Raw genomic sequence first — 27,418 nt, 5'->3', positions numbered from 1 at the left:
TCTATTGATTTGTTTTACCTTGTGGGCTTATAGCTGAATAAAGTATTATCTATCTATCTTACACGTAAGGAAAAGAGGGGGAGAGTGGTTTTCCCGGGCTTTTATGCTGGAGGGCAAACAGGAAAAAGGCACTTCCGGAATCTGCTAGTGATTGAGGCAGACACTGATTTTGGACCTCTGGACTGTACATAGTTTTGCACTCAATAAAACCTGTAAAAGACAGGTGGGAGTCCTGGCTGTTATCTTCGTGAGCAACCACACACACTCCTCACAAAATGGTTTCCAGAGAGTGGTAGGGAATGTTTTATCCCATGTTGATGGCCTTTCAGCGGATTCCCTGGTGGACTGCTGGAATGCGGAGTTAACCAGGGCTATCGACTGTCTGGCTCCAAAGCGCTCCAACTGAATGGAGCCCGGACAGCCCCGTGATGTTCTCCAGAGCTGAGGGCGATGAAACAATCACTGAGACAGCTAAGGAACCAGAACCAGTGAAGGGGGTGAATGTCTTGCGTGAGTGGACTTCCGGGTTAGCGCCATCGGCGAATGGCAGAGTTCCTCCGACCGGAGGAACTGGCTCCATGGAAACTGGGTCTTCCCGCCGCGGCGAAGGTGGGGACCCGCTAGAAATCCCAGGCGGAGGAAGCCTGGGAACGTGGGGTTCGGCAGGGCACCAGGAGTGCCTCCCCTACTCACGGGGAATCCCATTTTGGGGTTCCGGAGTGAAGTGGGGTGAGCGGCGCGGTGCTGCGAACTGATTGCTACTTTCACGGAGTGAAGCCGCACAGCCATTGCCGGAGAGCGCTGACTTTTTCCTGTGGACAATTGGATTTAAAACAAGTACCCGTGAGTAGAAACGGAAAATTGGATCAAGAAATATCTTAATTTGGCACCGAAGTGGGAAGGTTCAAAACAGGAAGTCCGCCTTCCGCTTTTTGTATATAGACTGAAGCAAAAACCTTGTAAGCTAAAGCCTGGAAAGTCGTTAAAAAAGTCTAAATTTCCTTCATTTATAACTACTGAAACCCCCTTGGAAGCAGGAGAAAAGGGGGGGGGCTTTGTTTAATGCCTGCAGGAGAGGGAGTGAAGAAAGATAAGTTTCCACCGTCTCTAACCTGGGAACGGGGTGTCAGAGACAGAAATTGCTGGAGAGGTTCATTGACTGTGAATGGAATACTTTGACAGATAGCTAAAGAAGAGAAATAAACTGATTCCAATGTTGCCTTTTGCATTCCAAAGAAACAAAATATCTGAAAAATGAAAGTAATTTTCCTTTGTTGGACTTGCCTTAAAAAGATGGATACAAATAGAAATTGTCTCCTCTAGAGGGAGCTTGTTAAATTGTTGCTGCAGTCTACTTGAGGACTCTACAGCTGTGAGATTAAGATCGTGGGACCAGTCCTTTTGACCTTGACTAAATATGAGCTGGGAGGAAGTTTTGGTGCTTGCTTTATGCAAGACAAGTGCTTTGTTGGAACAGATGCATGAGAAGACAGATTTGATGAATGAGAAAACGGATTTGATGACTGTTGTGGTCAATAACTGTGGACAAACAGGGAATATTGATACAGAAACCATTCAGGGACCAACTCAGGAACCTGTATTGATTGGGCAAGTGCAGAAGATAATGGAGGAGGTTGCGGTTGCACCTCAAATAATACAAATGGAGAGACCCGAGGCCCGGCAGGAGCATAAGCCGCTGTTTTTGAAGATTGAAGTTGGAGTGGGCCAGGGGGAGCCTGGAGCTGAGGAGGTTCTTAACTTTGGAGAGAATTTGAAATATGCTCTTAAATATTTTTTGGATTACATCGATGACTGTGGGGAGTGGGACTGTGGGGAACGGGCTGTTGGGTTGGAACCTCCCAGAGACCTACTCCTCAATGAGAAAGGAAAGAAATTAAGAAAGAGACCAACAAAAGACAAGGAAAAGTGCAGGTATAAACAAGAAGAAGAAGATCTGCAGAAGGGACATGGAAGAGACTTAAGGGCCTCGGACATAAGATTACCAGGTTGATGGACTAGATGAAATGGACAGTAAGGACTGACATGACCCGAGACCAGGAAGAAGAGACGTTGGATGAAGACTGAAAGAAAATTTATAAAGAAATTTTTTTATTTAGGGAATTAATCTAAAATTAATGAATATTAGGGAAAATGTTGGAATGAAACTATATGGCTCTAGTAGAAATGATATCAGGAGTTATGTATAACTGAGTATTAAGTATCAAGCTCTAAGGTATTTTACGGTAAGATAAGGTTAAATAAATTATGGTAATTTGAATAACAGAATATGGGGAAAAGATGGAAAGGATTTGTTGAGTTAATTAATAGGTTAAATTGTTAAGATAAATTAAGATAAATTATCTAATAAAAATTGAGAAAGATGGAAAGAACTTGCTGAAATAACTAATTAAACTAGAATACAAAAAGGGAGGTGTGAGGAGGTCAATGAAACAAGCAAATGGAAGTTAAAGATATGTAATATGGGATTTGTGTCTTTTTTTCTTCTTTTTTTATATTTTTGCTGTATTGTTGTATTGGCTTTTATGTTTTGCTTTTTTTCTCCTTTTTTATGTATTGTAGTGTTGTTTCTTATTTTTTCTTTTTTTTGTAATTCTGAAACTATTAATAAATATTTTTTTTTTTTTAAAAGAATGTCTTGCGTGAGTGTCTGGAGGTGGTTGGAGGATAGATGGCGGCTAACAGATTGAGATTGAATCCTGACAAGACAGAAGTACTGTTTCAGGGGGGCAGGGGGTGGGTGGGGGACTGTCACCATCAGTGTTTCTGCTGGGTTTGCATCAACCAAATTCAGCCTGGTTAATACACCAGCAATTTTCTGTGTTTGGTGTACCAGAAAATTACCTGCTTGGTCCTTCTCCACCTGCAGAGAAAGATAGTTGGATACCTCACCAAGATCCTTCATGTCAAAGTGCTCCTTCAGCTGAGCTAGGGTGCTTTGGTACAAAGCCTGATTCTTCCAAAACATCAGAAGATCATCAACAAAACATAAACAATACCGTTTGTTTTGCCCCTCCTCTTTGACAAACACACATGCCTTGGTGAAAACCTAGAGAAAGCAATGTCTCAGTGAGTTTTGTGTCACAACACCTGGCACTCTGCTTGAGGCCATATAGGGACTTCCGTAGTTTACAGACCATTCCCTTCTGTACCTGCACTCCATCAGGTAGAAGCATATACAGCTCCTCCCCCAAAATCCCGTACAAAAAAAGCTGTGTTCACATTGTGATGAGAAACGTGCAGTTTCTCCTCTGCAACAATCTTGAGCATTAGTCTAATGCTCTCATACTTGACGGTGGGTGAGTAGGTCTCGTGGTATTGGAGAGCCAGTGTGGTGTAGTGGTTAAGAGCGGTAGTCTCGTAATCTGGGGAACCGGGTTCGCGTCTCCGCTCCTCCACATGCAGCTGCTGGGTGACCTTGGGCCAGTCACACTTCTTTGAAGTCTCTCAGCCCCACTCACCTCACAGAGTGTTTGTTGTGGGGGAGGAAGGGAAAGGAGATTGTTAGCCGCTTTGAGACTCCTGAAGGGGAGTGAAAGGCGGGATATCAAATCCAAACTCTTCTTCTTCTTCTATTCCTGTCCTGGTATCTGTGAAAAACCTCTGGCGACCAGTCTGGCTTTGTGCCTGACAACCTTGCCATTCTGGTCTGTCTTGGCCTTGAAGACCCATTTGCTGCCAACCAGCCTCATTCCTGGGACTGTTGGCACCAGCTCCCAGGTTTGGTTCCTATTCAAGTAATCAACTTCAGCCTTCATGGCATTAAGCCATGGTTCAGCATCCTTCGAGGTTAACTCCTGGACCTCTTTGAAGCTTGAAGGTTCCCACACCTTTTCTGAGCTACCAAGAACAGCAGTTGCTGTCTTAGCAAGCTCATCAGCAAATCTCTTTGGAGGTTTGCCTTTTTTTGGCCCTTTCAGATCTGCGCGCTAGACGCAAGTCTTCTGCACTCATCTCCTCCTTCTTAGGAAAAAAGTGGCCAATGGTGAACAGGGGTTCTTCCAGTTCAATGTCAGACGCATCAGATGGTCTGACTGAGGCCTTTGCGCTCTTGTAGTCTGCTGTGTCATCACTGTCGCTGACAGCAGCAGCAGCGCCGCCCACTGAACTAGAATCCGAACTCTGATCATCATCCTCAGCTTCCTCATCATCTTCATCCTCCTCTGAGTGACTCTGGAAAATTCCCACATCCCCCCCCCCACTTAGGATTGTATTCAACACTCTTTGTGAACCTAATGGACAGTCATGAATACCCTGTATGCACCTTTTTCGTACCCCATGAACAAACCATGTGTCCCACGCTTCCCAAGCTTGCTGCTCTGTGGGGTGCGGACCCACATGTCAGAACCAAAGATTCTCATGTGCTTGACGTAAGGTTTCTTACCAAACATCTTCTCATAGGGAGCACAACCAATAGGCGATGACAGTCTCCTATTATACGTATAAACAAAAGTATTCAAAGACTCCGCCCAATATTTCTCAGGGAGATTGGCATCATGCAACAAGGTTTTTAGGCCTTGCAGCAAAGTTTGGTTTGCCCACTCGCAAAGTCCATTCTCCCACGGAGATCTGGGACTTGAGAGGTCGTGCTGGAGTCCCTTCTCAGTCAGGAAAGCTTCAAACTGCTGAGAAGTGAATTCACCGCCTCAATCAGTAAACAAACAGCCAATGCGTTTACTGTGAGCATTCTCCAACCAAGCACAGAACGCCTTGAACCTAGGAAACACTTCTGACTTCTGCTGGAGCATAAACACATGAGTGTACCTAGAAAAAGAATCAATTAAAACCATGAAGTACCTTGCTCCACCCAAAGAGGGAGCAAGTGGACCAACCAGGTCTGCGTGGACTAGCTGGCAGGGTTTGGAAGCCTGTCTGCTAGACACCTTGCCTTTTGGAGCAACCTTCACCTTGTTCTCTGCACAAGATACACATTTCATGTGAAACTTACAGGGCTTGATGTTCAAACCCTGAACCAACCCAGGCATTTTGGCCAGTGCCTGCCAAGACATGTGACCAAATCTTCGGTGCGCCTCGTGAATACATCCTGCATGAAGAACTTTGTTAGTTTGTGCAACACAACAAGATTCAACATTAGACACACCAACAGCTTTGTCATCATAAGTTATCAAGAACAAGCCATCAACAAACTTTGCATGCAAAATGTCCTCTTTGCCCTTCCTGATGACACAGATGCCCTTCTTGAAAGAAATCTCAAAGTCTTGCTCAGTCAGCTGTGGGATGCTGAGCAAATTGTCTGCAGAATCTGGAACAAAAAGCACTTTGCTAATGATTGTATGCAGACTTGCCAGTTTCACTGTCCCGACTCCTGCAACTCTCAGAGTCTTACCATCAGCCTGCTGAATTTCCCCATCCTGAGGTGTGAAGGAAATAAACAGAAGCCGATCCTTCACTACGTGCGTCAACGCTCCTGAATCCACAACCAAACTGCCTTTGGCCTTTGGAGAAGCAGTTCCAGCAAACAAAGCCTTGTTTTTCACCAGCTTGGGTTTCTTGCCCCCCTGCTTCTGGCCATCTGCAGGCTTCTTCTTTTGTTTCCCTCCAGCCTTTGGGCAATGACGTTGTAAGTGACCCTGATTTCCACAGTTCCAGCACTTCACAGCTGCCAACGCCTTGGCTCCCCCTGGAGGCTGGAATGCTCTCCCACACTGCTCCCCCTGAAGCACACAAGCTGGTTCAGCTGCATTCCTCCAATCATATTCGTTTTGCAAGGTCACCAAAACTTTTGAAGCTGTGAGCTCCTGCGCAGGAAGAGTTGCCAGCTGGCTCGCCACAGCGCGGCAGCTCACATCTAAAGAATCCAGGATAAGGATTGCAAACAGAGATTCTGGCATGTTGAAACCTCTTTTGAGTCAATTCCTGTCTGAGTTTCTGTAACTCTAGGACATGACTTCTGAGGTCCCCCCCCCCCCGGCTCCAAACACTTCTTGTGCAGCTTTTTGAAGTAAAGCAACACAGACCTAGCTTCTTGTTGGAGATGTGAGGCCTGAAGCCCCTCCCACATCTCACGCGAGCTGGTCTTGCCAGCCAGGGTAATTAACTCTTCTGGAGCTACTGAGAGCAGAATTACCCCCATGGCTCTTGAATCTTGTACAACCCATGCATCAATCAGAGGTGCTTGGGGGTCCTCAGAAACAGTGTGCCACACACCAAGCCTTCTCAACTGGCCTTGCAGTACCTTGCCCAGGTCTGATAACTGTGGCCATTAAGCTTTGGGCACGGAACCCCATCTGAGGCTTGTAAAAGATCCATTCCTGCTCTTCACGCAAGCCTTGGAACTGGATACAATTTACAATCAGCCTTATCTTAAGCACGTCGTAAATCAGACATAGCGTGCTTCTCTCTCCGGCCTAATTGGTTCTTGGCACAGACTTCAAAAGCCTTCTAGCTGTGGCCGGGACAATCAGCTTCACATACCTCTGTCTCTGCTGGGAGCCATCAGCAGTCTTACTCTCCTGTAAGCGCCATGGATCTGGGCCCGAAACCCTTTTGTTGGGATACTGCCAGGAGTCGGGGGCATCAGGCAGGCATCAGACAGGCCCCCAGCTGGCTCCAGCCACCAGTTGGCAGCCGGTCTCCCTTGGAACAGCATCAAACAGTCACACAAGCCTCAGATACGTTTAGAGACCCGTGCACGCTCTGTCAGCAGAGTGTGTAAATCACCTCACAGCAGAAGAGGCAGACAGAGAGATGTGCAAGCATAATGTACAGCATTTATTCAGCATAGTTCAGGAACAAAGGAAAACATGTCTGCATCCCTTCGTGTCCAGCAAAACAGCAAAGCAAAAGCTATATGCAAACGGAAGTTCCCAGCGAGTGCTGAAAGTAAACAGGCATGTGACACACAACAGCCTGTTCCTGAATGGGGCAACTGTGCCCCTGAAGGACCAGATGCGCGGCCTGGGAGTCATTTTGGACTCACAGCTGTCCATGGAGTCCCAGGTTAATTCTATGTCCAGGGCGGCTGTCTACCAGCTCCACCTGGTACGCAGGCTGAGACCCTACCTGCCTGCGCACTGTCCCACCAGAGTTATACATGGTCTAGTTATCTCCTGCTTAGACTACCGCAATGCGCTCTATGTGGGACTACCTTTGAAGGTGACTTGGAAACTACAACTAATCCAGAATGCAGCAGCTAGACTGGTGACTGGGAGCGGCTGCCGAGACCATATAACACTGGTCCTGAAAGATGTACCTTGGCTCTCAGTATGTTTCCCAATACAATTCAAAGTGTTGGTGCTGACCTTTAAATCCCTAAACACCCTTGGCCCAGCATGAACACAGAGAACCAGCACCGAGGGCCTTCTGGCGGTTCCCACTGCGAGAAGTGAAGTGACAGGGAACCAGACAGAGAGCCTTCTCAGTAGTGGTGCCCTGTGGAACGCCCTCCCATCAGATGTCAAGGAGATGAGTAACTATATTACCTTCAGTAGACATCTGAAGGCAGCCCTGTATAGGTAAGCTTTTTAAGGCTTAATGTTTTACTACGTCTTTATATACGCTGGAAGCTGCATATGGAAGGCAGGGTGCAAATAAATTATATTATTATTATTAATAATAATAATTATTATTACTGGAATGCCATTTGTTGTCCAGCCTTCTCGATATTCTCACACATCTTACAAGGACCAGCACATGCAGGGTGTTACCAACCTGACCTACCTTGCTGAGGATTCGGTAAAGGAGCCCAAGGATAGTCTTAGATTTCCCAGTCCCAGGTGGCCCATGGATCAAGCAAACTTTGGGCAATGAAGGCAGCTTCATCACAAAGGTGTAAGCAGTTTCAATAGCTGTCCTTTGATCTTCATTAAGCTCCCTCATGTACGAAGACTGTGGGGCAAAGGAGAGGACAAAGGTGCATCTCTCACCAGAACGGACCGTTCCGAGATTTCTGTGACCTAGTTCACACTAATACAATGCCAAACCATGGCTTAGTGTGAGCATGTGGGTTCGCAGAACAGGAGACTGTGATGGCTTTGCTTACAGTATTCTACTGCTGTGAGCTAGGTCTTGGTTTGGGCTACAGCAAGTTTTCCAAACTTAAGCCTGTGGTTTGCCTCACTTAAAGTTTGAACCACATGTCCAAGTCCAGAAGACACATGCAAGCCAAACCATGGTTTAGCTCACAGTAGCAGGACCTCAAGGCGAATCAAACTAGCCACCATCTCCTCTTTGAGCACCTGCAAGTTTGAACTAAGCCATGGTTTGGTTTAGCATTTTGTGGAAACTGACCCTGCGTTATCTGTCCTCACTTCAGAGGCACAAAAGCCCCAAGGATTTGGAAGTCTCTCTTCAATGGACCTCTCATTTTGCAGAAAATTGCCACAGGAATGTTATCACAATGTCATTCTCTCCTAAGGCCCAAGTTCAACTTTCAGGAGGAAGAGTGGGATATAAATTGAATAAATAAATGAAGAGGAAGGAGGGGACTGTGGAAGACTGCTGCTGATGTTCATCAGCTTTGTGCCAACCAGATGTTTTGGACTACCAGTCCCATCAGCCCTGGCCAGCATGGCCAATGGTTGGAGGTGATGGGAGTTGTAGCTCCAAACACCTGGGGAGTGTCAGGCTGGGGGAAGGTTGACTTAAGACAGGTAATGTGCGCTCAAGCTTAATTTTGGCTATGGAAAGACAGGTGGGACTCAGTGAATTTCCCAAGCAGCTAAATTTCACGTCCATGTGAGATACAGCCAAACAGGAGACAAAAAAGGTGTAGATGGAATTATGCACTGGGTAGTGGCAGGGGGACCTTTTCAGTCCAAGGGCCACATTCCTTCCAGAACAACATTCTGAGGGCCACATGGCAGGGACAAAAGTGAGCAACGCAAACATGGTGGGTTTTACCTTTCTTCACATTCAAGACACCACTCTCCTCCCAAATTCAGGCAAGCAAGAGGCTTGATCAGAGCTCAAGGACACATCCCAACCAGGCAGATAACACCACCACCACTCAAGGAGGGTGCAAAGCAAGGCCAGTGAAGGGCAAGGCCTGGGTGTCTCTAATTCATTCTCGCATTGCTGGATCATGTGATCCTTATTTACATTCCACACTGCTGGAAGTGTGGGAACAGAAACTCAGACAAGAGAATTTCCGTTCTGTGTGTTTTTATTTTTCTGCTCTTTGTTCTCTGCTTTCGGACAGAGAAGACGTGTGTGAGAGACACTGCTCACACCAGTCATGTTTTGTTGCTTTGATTTGCTGTAAATTAATAAATTTCGTGATGCCACACGCCTACACAGCCTCGCTTCTTGCAGAACTCTGCTAAGCATGCATACAGCTCCACTGGATGTATGTCGCAGTTCTCCTGCGTACAGAGAAATGTACGCACGCTGGGGACAGTGTGTGTGGCCTAGGCAGACTTGCAAGTGCCAGTCAGAGAGGCCTGGAGGGACTTCCGGTGGAGCGCGATCCTGCCGCAAGCGAGGATTTTTCCGTGAGGAGAATCCTGTGCTATTTCGGGCGAAAAGGGGTGCTACAGGGCGCAGTAGCCCCCAAATTTAATCTCTGGGGGGTCACCCGGAGTGACAGGTTCCCAGCGAAGCCAGGAGCAGCCCGCCCGGCCGTCAGGTAACTCCAAAAGGAGCAAAGAGAACAGCGGAGCGGGGCTGTGGGCTACGGGAAGCCATTTTCTACACCCGAATAGCGAAGCCCCGAGCTTGCAAGAGAAGCGCTCCATTCTCAAATAGAAGAAATTCGGACCTAATTGGATTATAATTTCATGGTAACAAATCAAGGAAAGATTCGAAATATAAAGAGAAAAATTTGGAGTTCAGCTGTCATCTGGAATCAGGATAGACGCAACGCGGCGTGCAGAGCTGGAAAGGGAAAGTGAGTTGCCACTGGCGGTTACTGTTTTCTTTCTCTCCTAGAACTTTATTTAAAAGTAACTCTTTAAGAAGCTACAAAGTTTTAAGCCTGCTAAAGTTAGAAAGGGAGAGCAGAAAGTTAAGATTGAAGAAGTTTGTGGTCTTTGATGCAACCGAGGGAAACATAGAAGGCTGAAGTGCTTTGTTACTTTCACTTTTAAAAGAACAAAGAACACTGAAACGGAAAAGGAGCTTCCGACTCCATTATTAAAACTCTGTTGGAACGACGGTTAGGTGGAAACAGCGGATAAAGGTCTTTTTAGACTTTATTATGGGAATCCTTAATGCTAAATAGGATTATAGCTGCCTCTGTCACTTAAGCATATTAATTACAATTGGGAAACCCCTTTTTTTTCTTTCCTTTTTTTATGAATTGGGAACTTTTAAGTCTAAAACTGCGTATATTAAAGGAACTGTCTGTTACCCTAGTGGAAGGAATGAGATACTACAATTTGTTTTTCTCTGATTTTTTTCCTGGCGAAGGAATATAATACTGAGGGATATAATACTGAGAAGTGACTTGTGCCTTTTTAGTCCAAGTGAAGGGTTCTGCGTTTGTTTTTATTTTTTTCTTCATCTTTTTGGGAATTTTGCCTCTGAGATTTTGTCACTTGGATATAATTTTGGACCTTTGTCATTTGGATATAATTTTTTTGGAACGTGATTAATTGGATTTAATTAATTGAATTGCTTGGCAGGGGGTTGGACTCGATGGCCCTTGTGGTCTCTTCCAACTCTATGATTCTATGATTCTATGGATATAATCTTGGAAAGGGTTTTTTATGGGAAGATTTTTGGAAATTCCTTTTCCTTTGGGCGAGGTATTGGATTTATATGGGAAGCAATTTTTTTCTGAGGAATAGCCTAATTGGTGGCAAGAAGATTTAGTTTGTTTTGTTCCGGTTTCTACTCTGATCTTATACTCTTCATTATCCTCATCATCCCCAAACTACGGTTGAACTGTATGATATAATTAGAAATTGGAAAATTGACAAAGTGTAACAGTGTAAAAATTGGTTCAATCAATATTTGAAGATTGTTTGAATAATAAGGAATAATTAATAAAGATGTCACACCAGCAAAAGAAAGGGGCAGATGGGGGGACACCAGTAGAGAGGAAGGGGTCCAAACAAGAAACAGAGTTTAAAGCAGAAATTTTGAGAATGTTTGCCGAAATAAAACAAAGTGAAAATAATTTAGAATCAAAACTAGAATCAGTAGATAATAAGATTGGGAAAATGGATAAAAAAATTGATGAGACAGTTAATGAACTTAAAGGACAATTAAAAGAGGTATCTAAGAGAACTCAATCGCTGGAGGAAGGATTTAAGAGGACGAAACAAGAAATGAAGGAAGTGAAGTGAGAGGAAGAGAGGATTAGAGTGGAGATGTTGGAATTAAATAAATCACAAGAAGAAATTAAAGATTCAATTGCTATGAATGAATTGCGACAGAGGGAAGTTAATCTGAGGTTGAGAGCTATTCCAGAAATACAGAATGAAAATATTAAAGAGAGACTGATATCGGAATTAGCCCAATGGATGGAATTACCAATAGAAGAGGTAGCTAAAACAGTACAAAATGCATTTAGAATGAGAATAAGAACATCAAAAACAAGAAAATTCCCAGGAGACTGTCTAATCACCTTTAAGGACAGGGAAATGAGAAATTTGATATTACAGAAGAACAGAGAGAAAAGATTGTATATAGATGGAAGTTATATAATCATCTTTAAAGATATACCAATAAGATTATTGAAACGAAGAGACCCATATAAACCACTGGTGCAGGTCCTTAAGAAAAACAACATTGAATTCAGGTGGGAATTTCCGGAGGGAATTTCATTTTTCTACAAAACCAAAAAGCGCAGATTGACGAGTCCAGAAGAAACAGGGAAGTTTCTGAGAAGGTATAAGGAACTAAAAGTAGAAGATGGAGAAATTGGAGAAGTCAAAGGAGCAGGTGCCAAGGATGAATTAGAATCGGGGGAAGAAGAAGAAGAGAACGGGGAAAAGGTAGAAGAAAAAGAAGAGGAAGAAGAAGAGTCAGATAAATTATAAAAGCGTAAAAAGCAAACTAAATTTATTTAATTGGAAATCACCATGGCACTAAAATTATGGAATTGGAATATTAATGGGATGAATGAGGGGGGGGAAACGGAATAAAATTGAACAATTTAAAAAAAAGAAAAATCTGGACATTATATGTTTACAAGAGACACACGTCGCAAGGAAACATAGGAAAATTTTGATTAACAAAAGATTAGGAAACGAATTTGTATCTTCAGATAAAGAGAAAAAAAGAGGGGTAGTTCTATATATCAAAAGTAAAATTGAATCACAACAAATCTTCAAAGATGAAGAAGGAAGGATGATTGCAGTACGGATCAAATGGCAGGGCGGAAATTTGATAATTGTCGGGATCTATGCACCTAATGGAAACAAGACAGGTTTTTATAAATCTTTAGAAGAAAAACTATTTGAATATATGGACCAGAAAATCATAGTAATGGGAGACATGAATGGAGTGGTCTCATTGGAAATGGACAGACTAAGAGATGGATCAAGCAAAGAAGGAAAATTGCCTAAGACTTTTTTCGCAATGGTAAAGAATTATAATTTGATCGATATTTGGAGACTCAGATATCCATTGGAAAAACAATTCACTTATTTCTCTGAACCGAATCAGTCAATGTCAAGAATAGATCAAATATGGGTGTCGAACGATTTGACTCCAAGAATTCTTCAAATTGAGATCCAACCAAGAATAATTTCAGACCATAATCCAATAAAAATGGAATTGAAACGATTCGAGGAAAGAACCTTTAGATGGAGAATCAATGATTACCTCTTCGACGATCAAAAAATCATTGAAAAAGCACAAAAGAAACTAACTGAGTATTTTGTGGACAACAGCAATAAAGGAACGAAGATGAGTGTAGTATGGGATGCAAGCAAGGCAGTGATGAGAGGTTTCTTTATCCAACAGAATTCTTTGAAGAGTAAGAATAGAGAAAAAGGGAAAAAAGAAATCCTAAAGCAGATTATGGACAATGAACAAAAATTAATTAAAAAACCAAATAATTTTAAAATAAAACAAGAGATTAAGACTTTACAAACACAATTTGCAATGATCATAAATAAAGAAATAGAACTGAATATTAAAAGGTTAAGACAAAAAAACTTTGAATTTGCGAACAAATCTGGTAAATGGCTTGTGTGGCAAACCAAAAAGAGAAAAGAGCAAAATACAATTAATAAAATTATTGTAACCGGAGAAGAGGTTGACAATCTGAAAGGAATTAGAAAAGGATTTTTGGACTTTTATAGACAACTATATAAAAACAGAAAAAGAAATAATATGAGGAAAATAGAACAATTTTTGAAAGAAAAAAAGGTGCAGAAGATCCCGGCAGAAAAGAAAGACCAACTGAATGCCCCAATAGGAAACGAGGAGATAAAAGAGGCCATAAAGGAACTGAAAAGGGGGAAAGCCCCTGGACCAGATGGATTTACATCAGGCTACTATAAAGAACTGAGAGATGCTTTAATGACACCATTGAAAGAAGTCATGAACATTATTTTAAAAGAAAGAGACATCCCTGAAACGTGGAAAGAAGCATTTATTACACTTATCCCTAAACAGGACTCAGATTTAACACAAGTTAAAAATTACAGGCCTATTTCACTGCTTAATACAGACTATAAGATATTTGCATGGATTTTAGCGAACAGATTGAAAAAGATATTGCAAGAAATTATTCACAAAGATCAAGCGGGTTTCCTTCCAGGCAGGCAGATGAATATAAGAAATGTAATTAATATTTTGGAGTATCTGACTGCCAGGAATGAGAAACAAGCTATATTAATGTTTGTAGATGCTGAAAAGGCCTTTGACAATATTGCTTGGGATTTTATGTTGAAGAACTTGGAATATATGGATGTGGGGATAGAGTTTTTTAATGGGATAAAGGCAATTTATACAGAGCAGAAAGCAAAATTAATTGTTAATAATGTGATTACAGAAGATATCAAAATAACAAAAGGAACTAGACAGGGATGTCCACTCTCACCACTGCTATTTATAATGGTCCTAGAGGTTTTTTTGAGGTCGATGAGACAAAATGAATTAATAAAAGGGGTAACAGTTGGTCAGAATGAATACAAAGTGAAAGCCTTTGCAGATGATCTAGTAATTACGATTGAAGAACCATTAGAAAGTGTAAAAGAAATATTGGAAGAGATTGAGAAATTTGGAAATGTGGCAGGGTTCAGACTAAACAAGAAGAAAACTAAAATAATTGCTAAAAATATGGATCAAAGTATGATAGAAATAATGCAACAAAGAATAGAGATAGAGGTGGTGAAAAAGGTAAAATATTTAGGAATTTGGTTAACTCCTAAAAATATTGATTTGTTTCAGAATAATTATACACCGGTCTGGAATGGAATGAGGAAAGATTTGGAGATGTGGGGAAGATTGAAGTTATCTTTTTGGGGTAGAATCTCTATGGTTAAAATGAGTGTTCTTCCAAAGATGTTATTTTTGTTTCAGACTATCCCCATAATAAAGGGGGTAGTAATTTTTAAAGAGTGGCAAAGAGTGCTCTCAAGGTATATCTGGCAGGGTAAGAAGCCGAGAATTAAATTTAAGTTATTAACAGATGCAAAGGAAAGAGGAGGCTTCGCTCTGCCGGACTTGAAACTATACTACGAAGCAGCATGTCTTTGCTGGTTGAAAGAATGGATAAAATTAGAGAATAAGGAGTTATTAGATTTAGAAGGATTTGACAACAGATTTGGATGGCACGCGTATTTGTGGTGTGAAAAGAATAAAATTCATAAAGGTTTCAGGAACCACATATTTCGGAGCTCACTAATAGAAATATGGGATAGGTACAAAAACCTATTAGAACCCAGAGTTCCACACTGGTTGTCTCCATTAGAGGTTATGAGTGTAAAGAAAATAAATATGAGCGGTAACTGGATTACATATGGTCAACTGATAATCAAAGAAGGAGGAAAATGGAAACTAAAGCCATACGAACAAGTTAGAGAACATGTTTATGACTGGTTGCATTATTTTCAGGTTAATGAAATGTTTAAAAAAGATATCAAAGAAAAGGGTTATGTAGAAAAAGACTCAAAGTTCCAGACAGAAGTGATAAATAATGATTCTAAAATTCTGTCAAAAATGTACAAAATATTGTTGGAATGGAATACGAAAGATGAGGAAGTTAAATCGGTAATGGTACAATGGGCCAAAGATTTTGGTTACAATATACAGTTTGAGGATTGGGAAAAACTGTGGAAGGAGAACTTAAGATTCACTGCTTGTATGGCACTAAAAGAAAATGTTTTACAGATGGTATATCACACCGGTAAAATTAGCAAAAATGTATAAGACGTGTAATAAGTGTTGGAAATGTAAGGAAACAGAAGGAACGTTTTATCACATGTGGTGGGAGTGTAAGAAAGTGAAGGGATTTTGGGAGATGATATACAATGAAATGAAAAAGATGTTAAAATGTACATTTGCAAAGAAACCAGAGATATTTCTTTTAGGGATTACAGGAAAGGAAATAAGAAGAAAGGACTGTAAACTTTTCCAATATGCAGTTACAGCAGCAAGAATTCTACTGGCCCAGAAATGGAAACAAAAGGAAATACCGACGGTAGAAGAATGGAGACTGAAGCTGACAGACTATGCAGAACTGGACAGACTAACTGGGAAAATCAGATATCTACGAGACCAAAAGTTCATCAAGGACTGGGGGAAATTTGTTGAATATCTGAAAAGAACGTGTGATGTGCAAACAACACTAGTGGGGTTCCAAGAAGCACTGTGAAAGTTGAGATATATTGTTTGAAAGAAATAGAAGTGGGAGGGAAGGTTAACGGCAATATAAACAGAAGAAATGCGTAACTGGGAGGCAAATATGGATGATTGTCAGAGAAGCTGAAGGAAGTCCAAATAGTGTTAAATTTGTGGAAATTCTGATATGATTGTTTATTTGTGTTGGGAAATTAATAAAAATTATTTAAAAAAACAACAACAGAGAGGCCTGGAGGGTGGCATTTGGCCCCTGGGACTGAGGTCCCCACCCTTGTCTCACATCTAAAAGACCATGTTCCCAAGAGATGCAGATTTGTGGCCACATGTTACGGGCAACACTTGAAAAGCGGCGGTGTGTGAACCATAATTCCGAAGGCTTCCCTGGAGATGGCAGGAGAAAGCTTCCATCTGCTGCTAATCTTAACAGCTAACTGTCTCTCCTCCTATCCCCCGCCTCCACCTCCGGAAAGTTGGCTGCTGGAGTAGAAATATTCTCTTGCCTCTCTCTGGTCTTCTCTGCCCATCTCTGAGGGAGTTTCAGCTTAACACCTGGCTCATTGGCATACGATTTGTGTAATGGGTAGCAAAATATCTTGCACCTCCCCAAGTCAGAAGTGGGTTATATTGCCTTTTAAAACAAACACTTACAGAAGTCTCCAAGTCCACAGTTGAGCCTGTCAGACAGAAGTCAGAGTTTTGTGGGCTGATTATGGCTTTGGCTAGAGGGCTTCGGTTCAGAAGAAGGAGGGCCTTGAACATTTGCTCCGTTGTCACCAAAGAACTGACCACCACACACCTGACATTCTTATCAACACCGGACAAATTTCCTTGTGTCTTGACAGACAGGAGACAGGCATCCTGCTCTTTCATCTCTGAGAGAGAGAGAGAGAGAGAGAGAGAGAGAGAGAGAGAGAGAGATACACAGGGGTACAATTCAGAAACCACAGTGTATGCATTCATTATCATCTAGCATTCAAATCATGATTTGAGAGCTTTTCTAGCATACATATTAACAGACTGTACATTGTTTAGAGTTCTTTGCCTGCTTCCATTTCCCAAAACCGTGGCTTGTAACCGCACTTCAAACAATGGCTTCTGATCTCAATCCATGGCTTCTTGGCTTGCCAGTGGATGATAAACCATGGTTTGTCAACTCAAAACTTCATGCCAAACTATAGTTAAGCTTTCTTAACCACAAAGCTTGGTGCAATACCTGGACTGAGCCAGAATTTCATGCTGAAATAGCAGAAATGGGTCCCCCATCCCAAATCAAATAACTTACTGACACCAAGGGTTGGCTAACATAATTGTTTTGTACACTTACTTATTAGTTTTTTTAAAAAACAACAACACCTACCAGTATAAAACCGAGTCACATAGCCCACATGGCGTAATGGACAGCTCTCTGCCTTGCCTTCTTTGCTACAGAAGTTTTGCTTTTCAGACAATATTAAGAACACCAAGTCACATTCCTTTGGGTGCAGCTGTTTGTCTAAATTGCTTCTTGAGATGTTAACTGGAGAAGTAATTTGAACACAACAAAAATATGCAAGCATTTAGCCACATACAGATACAACTACGTTGTTACCAAAAGCTCTTAATAAAACAGTAGGCATGTCGCGCACAAGTTGCTACAGCTGAACTTTGAATTCCAGATGTTTTTGGTTACCCAGTCGCACATTCTAATAAATATTCACTCAATTTAGTTGTATGAGCTTTTTCATTGGTGAGACCTGCTGAGGTCCATTTTGGAGAGAGAAAGCATTCTGGGTATTGAGATAAAGCAGGCACACCTCGTTTTTTTCCTTTTTAATCAAATAATATTGATTTTTATTCATTATTCATTTCATCATTTGCAGCACCTGGATATCAGTTTGTTTGTCACAGATATTGGTTTATTTTATTTCATAAAATTTATACACCGCTTGTTTGGTTTTTCACAACTTCAAAGCAGTTTACCAAAAGATTAAAACAATAAAATAATTGGTAAAAAAATTATTTAAAACATTTTTTAAAAATCAAATCAACGAGAAACTGAAAACAGGCTAAAATACACATCAACATTCTGTGTTGGGCAGAAAAGCAAAAAAGATACAGGCAGAATAAAGTATAATAGCCCTTGACTGCTCACCCCAACAGTCTGTTAACACAAGCACTTCTGTTATCTACTACAACCACCATTAAAAACAGGACTGCATTTCTACTTCCCATTTGTTTATATGCAGTGAAATTCTCACTCACTTGTAAAATCTGCTTCATTTGTGTCTGCATTGAAGTTCAGCAAATTCAACTCAAAAGGCCTTTGCTCTTTTGATTTCTGGTTCTCTAGCCACTCCTGTGCCATCTGCAGGGAAATGGAAGCATAGGCTTAAAAGACTGCTCTTCCACCACATGTGGGCTGCTAAAACCATTGGGCAGGATTCCCTGCTCATAAATGGGGCCCAGAGAGTCTGTGGCTCACCACAGTTAACTTTATTGACTGATTTTCACAGAGAGCAAGAGGAGTTACAGTCTAAGGAAATAATAAAATCCCTGCTTGCAGCAGCCCAACAACTGGTGGCACAAAACTGGAGAAATTTAGCAAACTTGCAACTTTTCTTATGAGGACAAAAGGTATGGACAGTGATATTAACAAAGAAACTTACCAAATATATGAAAGCTCTATATTGAACATAAGACTCCAACCATTTTATGGACATATGATGTTCTGTTATTACTTTCCTGTTTGGGAATCCATCGAATTAGCAGCCTCCATCTACTCATGGACAATTGTGATGCAATGTATTTTGTTAAATACACATGCTCTCGCTTAGTGGGATTGGGAGGGAGGACTGTATTGCTTAAAAAAAAAAGTCTATTGATGTATTAGCATAATTTTGATGCATACATTTGTAAAACTAAATAAAAACATTCAACACCTGCCCCATCCAAAAAAAACCCAAATGGGACACTTTTAACCCCGCTCCCCCTTGCCAAAAAACCCTAGAGTCCACTACTACACTAGTGCAACAGTTAGGCTTACAAAAATCCCTTTTGCATGAACGAGACACCTCTTTTTTCTTTATTTCCCCCCCCCCAAAAAAAAAACAACTAGGTGCGTCCTATAGGGCGGTGCGTCCTATGGGGCGGAAAATACGGTATTTGTTTGAAAATATTGGATCTGTATTTTTGTCAAAATAATTTTGAAAAATGTAATTAAAAAAGCAATTTCACAGAAAAAAACAAAACATGGAAAAGAAATGGGTGACCTATAGGGACCTACTGGACCTCACAGAAGAGGGTGTGATGCTTAAGAACAGGCATAGGCAAACTCGGCCCTCCAGCTGTTTTGGGACTACAACTCCCATCATCCCTGACCACTGGTCCTGTGAGCTAGGGATGATGGGAATTGTAGTCCCAAAACATCTGGAGGGCCGAGTTTGCCTATGCCTGCTTAAGAAGTTAGAGGATAAAAAGGATTGGTTGATCAATTGGTTGCAATACTATCAACTGATTGAAGTATTTAAACAAGGTAAGAAGCATGGGTTTATTAATCAAAGCTCTCAGTTTGAAAAAGAGTTATTAGAGAACAGAGAAAAACTAATTTCAAAGATGTATAAGAGGCTTTTAGGATGAGAAACTAAAGATTGAAATAGATAAATCTGCTATGATCCACTGAACTAGCGATGTGGGCACAATATAGAGATGAAGGCATAGGGAAAACTGTAGAAATTGAATATAAAATTCTCAGTGTGTTATGTTTTGAAAGAAAACTTTATGAAAATGACTCACAGATGGTACTTGGCACCGAGTAAGCTAGCAAAAATGTACAAATCAGAGTCAGGCTTATGTTGGAAATGTAAAGAAGCAGAAGACACTTTTTACCATATGTGGTGGACATGTAAAGTGGCTAAGAGTTTTTGGGAGATGGTTTATAATGAGGTTAAAAAATTACATAAGGTGATGCTCCCAAAAAACTCCAAGGCATTTCTCTTAGGGATAACTGGGTCAGATGTTTCAAGAAGACAGACGAACCAATTGTATGCTACAACAGCAGCAAGAGTACTCTATGCACAAAAATGGCGAAATCAGGAGACACCTACTAAAGAAGAGTGGCAGTTTAAACTGACAGAATACAGCGGTGCCTCGCAAAACGAAATTAATTCGTTCCGCGAGTTTTGTCGTCTTGCGATTTTTTTTCCTCTTGCGAAGCACGGTGTCGGGAAAGTTTTGGAAAAGCTTCAAAAATCACCAAAGTCTTTAAAAACCTCAAAAAAGGCTACCACACCGCGTTCTATGAGTTGCTCCTCAAAGTCAAGTCGCAACTGTATTAACGGTGTTAAGAAAAAGGAAACAAACTTGCAAGACGTTTCCGTCTTGCGAAGCAAGCCCATAGGGAAAATCGTCTTGCGAAGCAGCTCAAAAAACAAAAAACCCTTTCGTCTAGCGAGTTTTTTGTCTTGCGAGGCATTCGTCTTGCGAGGTACCACTGTATGCCGAATTGGCAAACTTAACTATGGAAATTAGAGATCAAGAAGAGGTAGGTTTTAAGGAGGAGTGGAAACCTTTTGTTGAATATTTAAAGAATTATTGTAAACATGTTAAAATGTAGGTAGGATTTGAATGAAGAACAGCAACTGAATACTTGTTGTTGAGTACAGTGTGGAAAAGACAAGGTATAGAATATTGATAATATGCAGCAAATTTAAAAATTACGGGGGAAACCATGGAGGGGGGCGGGGAAGTTGAACACAAAATGGATGTGTATTTGGAAACATGTGTCAACTTGTCAACTTTTGAAATTGAGAGACAGAGAGAGAGTTTAATTGCAGCTAGTGGGAGGATTTCCTTTGAGGAGGAAAGAGAAAAACGAGGTGGTCTGTTGCCAGCTTACCGTTTCAAATGCATTTAGCATCATTAAGGGGAAGAAAGTATTGAAGTAGTCATTGTAATCCTCAAACTTGGCTGTGACAGGGGCAACAATAGACTGAAGGAGATGGCTTGGTGGCCCAAACAGTTTAAAGTTTGCAAACATGTCATAGTTCCACTTCAGCACCTCTCTGGTGAAAATCCCATGGTCTCTCTGCTGGGCATTCACAATGTTTGCTTGTGCAAAGGGTTGGTGCACTTTGTTCCAAGAACCAGCTCTGGGGGTGGGCAGCGCCATGACAATATGGTTATTTTGCACATTCAGCAACTGAGGGGTGTTGTTTGAAATCCGAGGCTGGAGAATGCTGCTCAGCGTCGGGGTCTTGAACTGCAAGTCATCATCACTACCCTGCAGTGGGCTTGCAGATATATTGACTTCCATGTTTGAGAGGTAACTGCCATCTTCTATTTGTGAACACAGTTCCATGTCCACTGGATCCAACTGTGTAAGAAAGAAGCCGTCACCATCTTTGTTCTCATTCAGTTGGGGCTCTCTCTTTTTCAAAGCCACATCCTCGTCACATGGGCTAGAGGAGGGATCTGGAAAGGTCAAATGATTGGTTTTACTAGCTCCAGCAGAACTTTCCTTCTGATTTTCCACCCCCACCATACTGGCAGACTGCACAGGTCTTAGCTCTGCCGCTTTGGGTTTTTTGGCTGGCTGAGCCTCCTGAGTTTCTCCGTGAGTACACTGACAATTCTCTCTCTCTTTGGGGTTTGTCTGCCTATAGAGCTGACGTTTTTGGCAGGCAAAATTGTTCTTATTTCTAGTAGGTAGTTGCTGAGCATTTACTAATTGTGATGTCCTTTCCTGGGGAACATCCACCTCGCCAACAATTTCCCTGTAACTGCGCAACTCAGGAAGACTGTCCTGTGTGCACTGAGCATTTTCGGCTGCTCTTTGGACTTTCTCTGATAGGCCATGTTTTTCTGTCACTAAGGTTGGGGCTGGCATATGTTGGATTTCGTTGGGTGGGACCAGAGCAGGAGTAGATCTTGCCAGTTTTGCCAGCAGTGGTTTTTTACTGTGCATGCTTGGCTTGATGCTTCCCTTGGGACTTTCTCTAGCTGTTTTAACCTGCCCATATTCTGCAGAGCTCTTCCCTGGCTGAATAGTGGATTCTTTGACAGCAGGTGCTGACCCTGAAGGACTGGCAGATGCTGATGTACTGGGCAGAACTGGATCTGTGCACCTGGAACAGCTTCCATTGCCAGCACATATCCCTGTGAAATTTGAGCATACCACTGCATTTCCCTTGCCGATGTGGCCTTCACGAGCTGCTGTATGATGTATGAGGTCTGGAGCAGTCAATGGCTCTTGCTCTGGGGCACTGAATTTCTTCTCAAGGCACACGTCCACTTGCCCTTTCCTGCTCTCTCTACCAGCTTTCATTTTGTTTTCATCCTCATCTGAAGAAGCGTCAGAAATAATGACTTGGTTTGGGGAATCATCTGCATCAGCAGACAACTTGTTGCTCTCTCGGGCAGACAAAGTTTGAACAGCTCCTTTAGCTTTCTTCTTAATGCATTTTTGGTGACGGATGATGCTTTCCTGGCTAGAGTCAATGGGTAAACTGCTTCCTTTAGCACACACAACAGAGGCCTTGCCTGAGCTTGCCTCTGATTTGCAAGGCAATGTGTCTGATGTGCTGCCTCTGGCTACAATGATTTCACTCCTCTGCCCTTCCTGGCTCTTTGTTCTGTCTCTGACCAACTGCAGCTTTTCTGTTCCTGGCTCCAGATTGGTATTTCCTCTCCTACTGCTTTCAGGTAACAGTTTTAATTGCAGGGTGCTGTCTGGTTTCAGAGATCTGATTTTGCTTGTAAGGTCATTTAGACCAACCTTTCTCTCCAAAGCACTGCTGCTGTTACCATTCTTTTCTGGAAGAGATCTGGAAGAACTGGGCTTCTCCTTTGTGCTGAAGTCTTTGGTCTCCAGGTCTTGAAAACCGAGGCCAAAGCTTTGGTAGAAGGGATCTTGCTTGTTTTGGACCCCTGGCCATTGATGAGACACCACATTTTTCTGGGCATCCATGTGTCTGTTTGCTAACACAGACAAGCAGGGTAGGTGCTCATTGTCCATATTCATTGGACACCTGTCTTCCTGCCTTTTGTGGTTCATCAGGAAAGTAGGTGAAGTTACACAAACAGGAGGGCTCTTCACAAGGGAGGAAGGATTTAACGATTTGCTCATGATGCTCCATATGATCTCCTTCAGAGTGTTCTGTAATTCTAGAGCCTGCTGGGAACTCAGCTCCCAGTGCTTGTGGCTACGGCGAAGCAAGTTGAGTTCATCAAGGAACTGCTTACAAGTGGGTGACTGCACAACCTGATACCCTTCCTTCAGGATGTTACGGATCAGTTTCATGCAGGCAAACTGTATGGGTTCAGGTTCCCAAGATGGTGATGTCACTGTGCTTCTTAAGCTATTCCTGACTACTCTTCTCTCAATGCCAGGCATGAACACCGTACTTGGAAGCATGACACATTTCACCACTATCCACACCCACATTTCTGAGCTGATCCACAGAAAATGAAGGCAATTTTTCTTAAGGCTGCACTCAACAACAGACACCAAGATCCAGATGAAGAACTCAGACACTTTGTCACAAGTCTCAACAGTGCCACTGAGGACATTTTGGATTTCCAAACACAGGTGATGAATGACCACTATGCTGTAGGCAATCCCCAGGTCCTTCAGGTCCATAAGGGAGTGGATAAAAGGGATGAACCATAAAAAAGTGCTGTTGTGCAACTGCATGTCTTGGCCGATGTCAGAATGTAACAGGTCGGTCAGAGTCTGGATATCTTTGTACAAGTAGAGGCAGTAATCAGGACAAATGGTATCCTGAAACAGGAAACAGGAAGTCAATGTTTAGCAGCATGTTCTCAACTTTCCTGCTCTGCATATCCAACAACAACCCGCCTCACTTCAAGGATTTCACTAGGAGGGGAAAGGGGGATTTGTCACCCTTCAAGTGTTGCTGGACTTCAAATTCCATCAGCCCCAGCTAGCATGGCCAACAATCAGAGATTATGGGAGTTGTAGCCACAGGTCCCCTGTCCCTATACTAGTCACTATACAGTGATCTTTTTTTTTGGGGGGGGGGGGTATTGCCAGCCAACAAGGCTAGAAACATTTTTTTAAAAAATGAAAAAAAGACAAGGTTTTCAAGGGGGTGAATTCTGTCGCCAATAAAAAACCACCCTTCAAACAAACATGGAGGAGGAAAACTGCTTCTGTTCTAGAGGACAGATGTGATTTGATACTTCTCTATAACTATAATCCAGAACCGTCCACATAGCCATGTTTCAAGCATGGAAGAAGACAGTAAGATAGATCAACAAGCAAGTTACCTTGTGGGGCTTTTCAATGTGGTAGTCATACGCCAGTTGGCTGCAAGTGACAAATTCATCTCCATAGTCCGACATGGGCTCAGATTTAGTCCTTCAAAAATATTAAGAAAGCCAAGGGTTTTGTCAGGAGCCAGTCATGTGAAGGTCAGCAATAAAAAAACACTGGTGTCAGTGAAGTTAGCTCTTTATTCAAAGAAACAAAAACAGTGCAGGCCTAGTGATCCCAGCAACTCTTCCCAGTAGGTCTTGGCCCAATGCAGAAGCTGCAAGGACTGAAGGTCCCTGCCCTCCCACAGCTGCCTATGGTCTCTCCTCTCCAGGGGTTTTTCCAAGCAGTCGGAGACTACGTCTGCACGCAACCAATCTCTCCTCTGCTCTTTTCATTTCTCTGCATGTTCTGGGAGGCCGGGGGGAGCGGAGCTGGTCACAGAAGGGAGACACTCCTTAGTCCTTCAGCAGCCTGCCTCTTCTTGGTCTACTGGCCCCCTTCCTCTCCAGCCTCTGAATTATGACTTTCTGCCCCAGCTTCTTCCTGTTCACTAAACCCTGTTACCTCTTCAGCTTCCAACACCACCTACTCCCAGTCCGCTCCCTCTTCTTCCTCTGACCACTCTTCAGCATCCCACCATCAGTCCCCTGGCTCTGAGCCTTCTTCCCCTGGAGGATCCCTTGGGGGTTCTCCAGCTGGCACCTCCCACCACTCCCCCGCATCCAGACAGTCCATGACAGGTTTAAACCATTAGCTACTTATTTAAATGTGTAGTACACACTATTCTGAAAGCTCGAGATTGGGGGGGGGGGCGGGGCAGGCAGAAAAGAACAGAATAAAATGTAATTAAGCTCAGTGTTATTTCCTCACTGACTTGGAGTCCCAAGACTATGGGAATGATTATGGTCTTACAATGTAATTTGTCACAAGGAGTACTTAAATTATTCTCAAACTTAAACTGAGACCCAGGTTCTGCTCAAATGCCTGCTTCAAATTTAACACTAAGATATAGTTTACGTGAAGGAGAAATTTCCATTTTCCTTCATCTTGTCAGGATCCATTTTGAGCCTTTAGGACTCCATATGCTGTATTAGTTTTATCATCTGTGTATGAACTTTGACTGACCTATTCTAACAGAGAAAAAACATTATTTTTAACCAAGAAGTTATGTGTTCCCAGTGTCCTGGTACACTGAGAGAACAAACTCTGACGGAATGCAATGTCACGGGACTGCCAAGGGACGCCTTGGAGTCGGGGAAGAAAAGAGTCAGAGTGGGAACAGTCAGAAGGAAACGGTCGGCAGATGACGGAAGGGGAAGAGGGGGAGAGCCAGGAGGAGGCAAGGCTCTCCGATGCTGAAGCAGAGCCCCAGCACCGCACAGGGAGCTCAGGTACAGGCGGGGAGCCTATGCCTGTGCCTTCGGCACAGGAAAGGAGAGGGTTAAAGCGCAGGGATCAGAGAGGTCCCATGAACATTCCAGCCATCTCTTCTGTTGGAGGAGAAGCAGGAGAAGACCACTCCCCGAATCTGAACCAGACGATTCGGATGCCTGATTGTACTGTGCTGCTTTTACATATGCAAAATAAAGAACTGTAAATACCTCTCTGAGTGAGCAGAGGGTGCTTATTGCGAATAGCATACACAAACCATCACATGTAAGCATATAATCACTGTGACAATGGATAAAAGAATGCTAGGCATAACAGAACTTGCATTTAACCTTAGGTCAATAGGACTGATGTATTAATCACAGATAATGGAAAGCAGATGTTGATAGACAAATGATAAACAGGGTGATTAACCAAAAGACATTGATAAATGATTAATGAAGACATTGTTAAAAGGAGGAGTTTGGGGTGGGCTCTCTCACTGGTCTAGAACAGGTTTTCAACCTTTTTGAGTCCATGGATCCCTTGACCAACTACATTCTTTCTGTGGCACCCCTGTGGGGCTCAGGAGCCCGGTTACATTTCCCCTTACCTGCAGAACTGGCAGCCTCTCACCCTTTTTCAAACACCCTCCCTCATGGAGTGTTCCCTCAGCCTCCTCTCCTCTTCCCTCTCATTGGGAGTCCTCCAGGTAGCTGTTGCAGTCCCTGGTCTGAGCTGTGCCCCCTGCCCCAAAGAGAAGTGTCTCCTCACACTGTCCATTCCCAACAGCAAGAGCTGGTGGACTGACTGGCTGGGCCCCTTGAGTCTGCTTGCTTACTCCGAGGCTGCCTCAGCTCCTGGCAACCAGCACCCCCTGACCAGCCCCAAAGGCACCACTCGCCTGGGGAGCTTGTAGCCAGGGCTGCTGCAACAAACAGCTGTGCAAGCCTATGGGAGGCAGAGATGCGAGGGAGTGAAGGAAAGAGGGACAGAGGCCCATGTTGCTCGCTGCACCCCTGACCATCATCCAAGGCACCCCAGGGTGTCACGACACACAGTTTTTGAAACCACTGGTCGAGATTGATGTCAGTGGGTTGCAATAGTTGTGGGAAAGTTTTCTATAATCCTGTGATTGGTGAAGTAGAAATCACATGTTAGTTTAGAAGTGTATAAGAGATTATGTTTGAGAGCACCAAAACACAGGAATTTTTTAGGAGACTGACCCTATGATGTTGTTGTTGGCATCAGTCTGTCTTGAACAGTGCTTTTTTTCTAGAAAAAGAGGTGCAGGAACTCCCATTTTTTTTGATGGACAATACTAAATTGTTGAGCTTATTTTAGGGGGGAGCCAAAGTTGCTAAGCCTTTTTTTAGGGAGAAAACACTTTTGGGGGGGCACACTTCTCTGCCCCACTGCCACATTACAAAGTCGCCTCTGACGTGCTGCCCCACAGCCTCCGACACAAAGCCACGAGTGGCAGGATGCAGCCCAAAGCCTCTGACACGCAGCTCTGGGTGCCGTGACGCTATACAGCTGCCAGTATGCTATGAAGAGGTGGTGGAACTCAGTTCTGGCTGGAAAAAAGCCCTGGTCTGGAGAGACAAGGGTGTGCGCCTCTGGGGATTAAGCCAAACCACTGTGTTAGCAGCACCAAAGTGACTTGGAGGAGTCTTTTTCCATTCTTGAACTAACCCCTTCAGATCTAAGGCTGGTGATCATGGATGAGTATGCTGATAACCCAGATTAGAGGCATTAAACTCCTACCCTGCTAGAAGTCTATTTTCTGATTCTGAGCCAGTGGATCAAGTACAGCAGTTGCAGAATTCAAAACACACCAAGTTGGCTGCGGATGGTACAGTGTACAGAATGCTTCCTGCCACTGAGATGTGTGATGGTGGTACTGAGGGGGACAGAGTCAGCAGTGTGTGGAGGTATGTCCTGGGGGGGGTGCTGTTTTCCAGGTGTAGTGATTCATGATGTGATAGAGAAGTTGCCAAGTCTTATACAGCCCACTGACCACTACCCCTTCCTTCTGGTTCATGTGGGTACAAATAA

General features: G+C 42.9%; 1 protein-coding gene and 1 long non-coding RNA gene across 2 annotated transcripts in view; one reads left to right on the top strand and one right to left on the bottom strand.

The window, feature by feature from the left end:
- The window catches only part of LOC308467613 (putative helicase senataxin), a gene marked incomplete at its 3' end in the record, with an annotated part of 77,718 nt that extends 53,457 nt beyond the window's left edge, over positions 1-24,261 (bottom strand). The window contains exons 1-6 of the mRNA XM_080989353.1: positions 24,004-24,261; positions 20,612-23,494; positions 17,980-18,082; positions 17,096-17,254; positions 16,387-16,610; positions 7,699-7,866 (exon numbers count right to left, since the gene is read on the bottom strand). Of these exons, the coding sequence (XP_080845479.1) occupies positions 7,699-7,866; positions 16,387-16,610; positions 17,096-17,254; positions 17,980-18,082; positions 20,612-23,494; positions 24,004-24,078 (3,612 nt within the window). The 5' untranslated portion in view covers positions 24,079-24,261. The remainder of the gene's footprint in view (positions 1-7,698; positions 7,867-16,386; positions 16,611-17,095; positions 17,255-17,979; positions 18,083-20,611; positions 23,495-24,003) is intronic.
- The window catches only part of LOC308467815, a 728,761-nt gene that overhangs the window by 243,939 nt on the left and 457,404 nt on the right, over positions 1-27,418 (top strand). The gene's annotated exons all lie outside the window — the stretch shown is intronic.

Source organism: Podarcis pityusensis (assembly GCF_964106645.2).
Source record: "Podarcis pityusensis genome assembly, chromosome: W".
NCBI lineage: Eukaryota > Metazoa > Chordata > Lepidosauria > Squamata > Lacertidae > Podarcis > Podarcis pityusensis.
Note: the sequence above shows the minus strand (reverse complement) of the source record. Positions and strands in the feature narration are given on the sequence as shown.